The sequence below is a fragment of the Trichomycterus rosablanca genome, chromosome 18, assembly GCF_030014385.1.
Source record: "Trichomycterus rosablanca isolate fTriRos1 chromosome 18, fTriRos1.hap1, whole genome shotgun sequence".
Lineage (NCBI taxonomy): Eukaryota > Metazoa > Chordata > Actinopteri > Siluriformes > Trichomycteridae > Trichomycterus > Trichomycterus rosablanca.
The window spans coordinates 8,891,877-8,899,544 of NC_086005.1; the positions used below are offsets into that span (position 1 = coordinate 8,891,877).

General features: G+C 39.1%; 2 protein-coding genes across 2 annotated transcripts; both read right to left on the bottom strand.

Annotated features, from left to right (window-relative positions):
* Nucleotides 1–269: 269 nt before the first annotated feature.
* Nucleotides 270–2,757, bottom strand: LOC134332412 (protocadherin gamma-C5-like). The gene has a single exon (XM_063014051.1). It carries the CDS (start codon nt 2,752–2,754, stop codon nt 298–300), a length of 2,457 nt encoding a protein of 818 aa, XP_062870121.1. The 5' UTR covers nt 2,755–2,757; the 3' UTR covers nt 270–297.
* A 193-nt stretch (nt 2,758–2,950) lies between these two features.
* On the bottom strand, nt 2,951–6,350 carry LOC134332413 (protocadherin gamma-C5-like). The gene is made up of 2 exons (XM_063014052.1): nt 3,921–6,350; nt 2,951–3,022 (listed from the first exon to the last, which is right to left on the bottom strand). Exons 1-2 carry the CDS (start codon nt 6,348–6,350, stop codon nt 3,017–3,019), a joined length of 2,436 nt encoding a protein of 811 aa, XP_062870122.1. The 3' UTR covers nt 2,951–3,016.
* Between the last annotated feature and the right edge of the window lie 1,318 nt (nt 6,351–7,668).

Sequence of the window (7,668 nt, forward strand, 5' to 3'; positions counted from 1 at the left end):
TACAACACAAGTCTGTACATATTTGCATGATGAGAAATACCTAAAAATGTGAATAAAATACAGTAAATGTGTAAACTGTTTGCTTGCTAACAGATTTTGTACTCTCGAAAAAATATTTGTTAAAAACAATAAGTGGCCTATTAAATTAGCTTAGGAACGATTCTGAAAGCTTCACAACACCACACAGACAATTCAAGTAAGTTAACATTGAAGTATGTGAACGCATTCTCGCATGATGAGCACCTTTAGTAAAAAGGTTAGAACATCACAAAGACCAACAATATATTGAAATACAGATCACACGCTCACCTGTTGGCTTTCAAACCTCCACGTGCTGTCTGGTAATGATGCATCAAGAACGCTTAACGTGTTTGTAAAGTCTGTGGTGCTGCTGGGTTTAACGAGTGTAAAATCACTGAATTCTGACATCGGAGACAGATAGGAACCGAAGGACTGACTCTGAGACATCACGTCTCCTCCCAGAACCTCCACATACTTAATGGGCCCGTCAGTATTGAGCTGGATCTGCAGGTTGTTGGGGTTTTTATATCCAGAATCGGTCCGTCTGATACAGCAGCTCGAGCTGCTTTTACTGCTTCGAGCACATTTCACCAACAAAACGAAAAATGTCGCCAAACACAGCAAAGACACAGAAGCAACAGATATGATGAGATATAAGGTGATTTTCCCACTTTTCTTATCGGGTTCTGTATTTTTCTTTCGATAGTCTGAGATGGGCTCATGAAAGGCGTCCTCTATCAGAATATCCACAGTGACTGTGGTGGACTGCACCGGTACTCCGTTGTCCTTTATACCTATGATGAGTCTCTGAGAGGATTCATCCTGATCTGAAACAGAACGCTTGGTCCTCACCTCTCCTGTATGTAAATTAACAGTGAACAGAGACGCGTCAGTGGCTTCGGCTAACCAATAAGAAATCCAGGCGTTATGGCCCGAGTCAGCGTCCACTGCTGTGACTTTAGTAACGAGGTGTCCTGCTTTAGCGGAGCGGGGCATCCTCTGATGAGAGACAGAGCCCATAAGTGCGGAGGGGTAAATAACAGAGGGAACGTTGTCGTTCTGGTCCATGATGAACACATGAACTGTGGCGTTACTGCATAAAGACGGTGAGCCGTGATCTTTTGCCTGAACTTGGATTTGAAATACCTTAATTTTCTCGTAGTCGAATGAGTGCATAGCAAATATTGTCCCGTTATCTGAATTTATATGCACATACGAGGAGACTGGTATGTCATTACTTTTTAAATCAATAACAGAATATGCAATTCTGGCATTTTCTCCTTGGTCTAAATCGAAAGCTGTCACAGAAGATAAAATTGACCCTGGGGTTGTATTCTCCCAAACATAAACCGAGTACACAGGCAAAGAAAATACAGGAGCATTGTCGTTTGCATCTAGTATGGTTACTGTTACAAATTTGCTCGTTAACAATGGTGGAGATCCACAATCAGAAGCTTTGAGCTCGATGTTGTATTCCGAGGACTCCTCTCGGTCTAAATTTTTATCAGTGACCAGTGCGTAATGGCTGGAAAATGTTGGTTTTAATGTGAAAGGAGGATTAGATGATATGGTTAGAGTTACATTTCCATTATTGCCCGAATCTAAATCTGTAACTTTTATAAGAGCTACCATTGTACCGCTGGCTGCGTCCTCTCTCACAGGTTTAGGTGAAGAGGCAATGATGATTTCTGGAGCATTATCGTTCACATCTATTACTGTAACCTGAACTCTACACTGTCCTTCCATAACGGGAATACCTTTGTCTCTAGCTCGTATATCAAATTCGTATGACTTACTGCTTTCATAGTCTAGATGATTTAGCACAGACAATTCGCCCGTCTCTGCATTTAAAGAGAAAATAGTATTAATATTTCCTAAACCATGTGGCCCAAAGGAATACTCTATTTGACTGTTCCTCCCCTCATCTAGGTCATTTGCTTTTACAGTCAGTATTAATGTACCGGGAGCACAGTTCTCCATTACTTTAATCTCATACAAATCTTGCTCAAATACAGGGGCGTTGTCATTGATATCCTGAATTGTTAATGTAATTTCGATACTGCCTGATCTAGTCGGATTTCCCCCATCAACAACTGTCAAAACAAGTAGAAATTCGGCTTGTTTTTCCCTATCAAGAGCCCTCTGCAACACAATCTCAGGGACTTTTGTCCCATCTTTATTATTTTTCAGGTTTAAAACAAAATTGTCATTTTTATTCAGTGCATACGTTCTTACAGAATTGGATCCAACGTCGAAGTCTTGGGCAGGTTCTAAACGAAATTTAGTTCCAGCTGGCGTCGACTCTGGTACGTCTATAATTTTTGCCTCCGGATGAAAACGAGGAGAATTATCGTTGATATCCTGTATCTCAACCTCCACACGGTAAAATTGAAGTGGATTCTCGATTATGATTTGCAGTGGTAGTACACAGTTGGTGCTTTGTCCGCATATGTTTTCTCTGTCTATCACGTCTTGCACAAACAGCACACCATTCCGTAAATCCAGATTGAAATACTGCTTACCAGATTCTGACGCTATCCTTAAATTTCGCACAGAAATCTCAGACACAACGATACCTAAATCCTTGGCTATATTTCCAACGACGGAACCCTCTTTAAGCTCTTCAGCAATGGTGTAGCGTAGTTGCGCTCCTGCTTTATTCCAGAAGACAACGACAGAGAAAAGCCACAGCGCTGGAAAAACTAAACCCCTCCGTTCTATCTGGGTCCCCATCACCAAAAAAGACAAATTATCAGATGTTTCTGTGTCCCAAAGTACATTTTATTAGTTAAAAACAAACAAAAGCCAAATATTTATTAGTAATAACGTTTGCACATTTCCTCCTACATAGCAGTCCTTGTTCGTCTCGGTCTATGCATTGTGCTAAGCAGAGCTGTGGGGGAGGGAGTAGATCTCTTTGTACGTTTCAACTCTCTATTGGAGGACAGTGCACCAATAGATGAATGTTAAGCTTAGTCATTTCTTAAAGACACAGCTAAGACTGAAAGGCACAAAAGAGGGAAATATGCTTAGAATCCATGTGTTTTTCTCTAAGGTGGTTCAAGTTGTTATATTTTAATTACATTTACATTTACATTTTTAGCATTTAGCAGACGCTTTTATCCAAAGCGACTTACATGATGAACTGAACACAATGAGCAATTGAGGGTTAAGGGCCTTGCTCAGGGACCCAACAGTGGCAACTTGGTGGTGGCGGGGCTTGAACCGTCAACCTTCTGTTTACTAGTCCAGCACCTTAACCACTGAGCTATCACTGGCCCATATATAATTAACTTATATAGCCACGTTATGTAGCCATAGGAGTATTTTTATTTATTATAAGTATAATAAATAGTACAATTTTGGTCATGTATTGAACTTCGAAATAACACTTGCTTCTTACCACCATAATTTTCTGTTAAAATTTACTATTGTCCTTTTATTGACATTCATTACTAAATATAAAACAAAATTTTAATTTAATTTAATTTAATTTTGAGAAACACCCTGCCATTAAATTTTAAATGAGCCTATATATACACAAACCTGTTGATTAGATAAATCATTAAATATGTTGTCTTTGTGCTGTTTTTTCACGTCAAAACGATTTGTAAATCATTGATGTTTTATTTACGTTGCCATTTTTTGAATTTTGGTTTTGTAAATGTAAAGTAATTACAAAGTTTTTACAAAGTTAAAAATCCAAGCTGTGTGCTAACTGAAGTATATTTATATATGCAATAAAATGACATACAAAGGCAAAGCAGCATGTAAATACAGCATGTTAAAATGTTGCTGAACTGATAAGAGGTTGAACAGACAGGTTTATTGGGAACTGATTTCCTCCAGTAATGTGAATGAACTAAAAACCCAAAAATAACGAAATTTATAGAGCTCACCTGTTGGCTCTCAAACCTCCATGTGCTGTCAGGTAACGACGCGTCGAGAACGCTTAACGTGTTTGTAAAGTCTGTGGTGCTGCTGGGTTTAACGAGTGTAAAATCACTGAATTCTGACATCGGAGACAGATAGGAACCGAAGGACTGACTCTGAGACATCACGTCTCCTCCCAGAACCTCCACATACTTGATGGGCCCGTCAGTATTGAGCTGGATCTGCAGGTTGTTGGGGTTTTTATATCCAGAATCGGTCCGTCTGATACAGCAGCTCGAGCTGCTTCTACTGCTTCGACCGCATTTCACCAACAAAACGAAAAATGTCGCCAAACACAGCAAAGATACAGAAGCAACAGATATGATGAGATATAAGGTGATTTTCCCACTTTTCTTATCGGGTTCTGTATTTTTCTTTCGATAGTCTGAGATGGGCTCATGAAAGGCGTCCTCTATCAGTATATCCACAGTGACTGTGGTGGACTGCACCGGTTCTCCGTTGTCCTTTATACCTATGATGAGTCTCTGAGAGGATTCATCCTGATCTGAAACAGAACGCTTGGTCCTCACCTCTCCTGTATGTAAATTAACAGTGAACAGAGACGCGTCCGTGGCTTCGGCTAACCAATAAGAAATCCAGGCGTTATGGCCCGAGTCAGCGTCCACTGCTGTGACTTTAGTAACGAGGTGTCCTGCTTTAGCGGAGCGGGGCATCCTCTGATGAGAGACAGAGCCCACAAGTGCGGAGGGATAAATAACAGAGGGAACGTTGTCGTTCTGGTCCATGATGAACACATGAACTGTGGCGTTACTGCTTAAAGGCGGAGAGCCGTGATCTTTTGCCTGAACTTGGATCTGAAATACCTTATTTTTCTCATAATCAAACGATTGTATGTTGTATATGCTTCCGTTATCCGAGTTTATGTAGATAAAAGACGAGATGGATACGTCCTGAACTTTAGAGTCTAGAATGAAGTAAGACATTTTGGCATTTTGGTACAGGTCTGGGTCATGTGCAGACACAGACGCCAGTAGTGACCCTTGAGCAATGTTTTCTTTGATGTAAACGGTATATGACTTTTGAGAAAAAACTGGGGGATTGTCATTAACATCCGAGACACTAATCTTGACCACGTTTTGTGCCGACAGAGGTGGTGCACCGAAATCAACTGCGTTTAATTTGATCTCATACTCTGGGTATTTCTCTCGGTCCAGTGGACAATTTGTAACCAAAGCGTAACGGTTAGCAAGGGAGGGATTCAATCTGAACGGTGAACCAGATGCAAGACTAAGATTTACTTTTCCGTTCTGTCCAGAATCCGCATCTTTTGTGCTAATGAGCGCAATTACAGTATTGTTCGATGCATTTTCGGATACTGGACTGGAGAGAGATGTGATGACTATATCTGGGGCATTATCATTAATGTCAATAATTAATATTTTTACGCTACAGTGGCCTTTCATTTGCGGATTTCCTTTGTCTTTTGCCAGAACGTCGAAATTGTAGAAATGTGCTTGTTCATAATCCAGAGGTCCTTTTACACTAATCATGCCGGTCTTTGTATCAATATCAAACATTGCCTTGAGTGTGTCAGATGTTTTGTCTGCAAAAAGATACTCGATTTCTCCATTCAACCCTTTGTCAAAATCTGTAGCACTAACACGTACTATGTCGTTGCCAATGATTTCATTTTCATTGACGGTTGCCTCATAAAAAGACTTTTCAAACTGGGGTGCGTTGTCGTTATTATCCAAAACTATAATATTTATTTCACAAGTCCCCGATTTCACTGGCTTACCGCCATCTACTGCTGTCAGTATCAATTTATGAACAGCTTGTTTTTCTCGATCGAGAGGTTTATCCAGTACTAATTCTGGAATTTTCATACCATCTCGTGTTTTGACATTTAGCACAAAATATGTATTAGTACTTAGACTATAAGACTGCAAAGAATTTGACCCCACGTCTGGATCATCGGCACTCTCAAGAAGAAATTTTGCGCCAGGGTTTACAGACTCAGGGATGTTTAAAATCTGTTCATTTGAATTAAAACTGGGCGTGTTGTCATTAATGTCTTGTATTTCAATCTCAACGCGATGTAACTGCAACGGATTTTCTACAATCGCTTCAAGAGGTAATAAACATGGAACGCTGTGCCCACAAAGGCTTTCTCTATCGATTCTTTTACTGACAATAAGCTCACCGCTATCCAAAGCCACACTGAAAAACTGCTTACCCGATTCAGAGGATATATGCAGTTTACGTTTTGTAACCTCAGATAAATTCAAACCAAAGTCTTTAGCAAGATTTCCAACCACAGATCCTGCATTTAATTCCTCCGGAACGGTGTAGCGAATCTGCGCCTCTATTGTATTCCATATGAGCATAAAATAATAGTAGTATATCTTCCTCCTTAAAAATATCATACTTCTCATCGTGCCTTAAAATACTTAAACCCTCATCCAAAATTCCTTAGTGTCACATGTTGTTTAAAATAAGAATACAAACCAGAAACGAGTGGTAAAGACATATTTCCGTTTAAAGATTTTGTAGGATATGCAGTGATAAGGCTTTCCCTGTGCAATAGATTCCGTACGATAGCACATAAAAGGGAGGGAGTAGATCTCTTTGTGTAACTCTGCACCTCATTGGTTTATTTAGTATCATGGGCAACCAGTCAAAATTTGTAAGAGCTTTAAAGGGGTAGGGATTAGTTTCTTAAAACACATATGCCTCAGATCTGAGAATCAAAAACCTAAATCTTTATTATTATTATTATTATTATTATTATTATTATTATTATTATTATTATTATTATTATTTCATACTACACCTCCGAATCTGAAACATATCTGCCTTCATGTGGCCAGAGAGGGGAAGCGCAGCAAGTACAGCCTTACAAACACAGAGGAAAATGGTGGGGGTTTTGTCCATGCACACTATACACTGGGACCACCTTTTAAACTGGTTAATATTATCATGTTTTGCAAGCTGCAAACAAAATGTGCAATATAATGAACATATATATATACTTTTCCCGGATCATGCCATCATTAATAAAATTAATTCGTCCTAACATTAATTGGTACTAACAGTCTGTTCTTTCTTCAACTGCTCTGATTTGCCTGGCAACAAAGGAAGCAACCACGAGAACAGAACAAAGGGGTGAGACAGACGCGCTGCTGCATTTCAGCACCACACAACCAGACAGCGCCACACAGGCGGTGAGCTCGAGGTGCTGCACCCGTCTGATCCACTGTATAGCAAATCATTTGAGCACCGATTAGCATTTAAAAGGAACTAAATTAAATCATGGTTCATTCCAGACTTCTCAAAAAACAAAATAAAATAAACATTGCAAGAGCAGCATTTCTTTAAGTGCATACTGCAGCTATGTAGAACTCTCGAACTAAACAAACAAATGCATAATTAAAAAAACCTGTCAATTTAAAAATTCAAGAATTGATCATTAAAAAAAGATTAAATACAAGGTCAAGTCAAGGGTGATGTATAGTGGTCTTGAGATGATTTCAAGACCAAGACTGTCCTTAAAAATTATAACTCTAATTTTAAATTAGGAGGCAAATTATATTAATTTGGCCTACCTAAAGATGATATATCTAGTAAAGCATGTATATTATTGTTTATATTTGACTGTTGCATCAGCTTACCCCACATATCTGTGTACAAATTCTAAAAAATAAGATTAAATAAGATAAATTAATAGGTTCAGTAGTCACAGCTTTTAGAAAC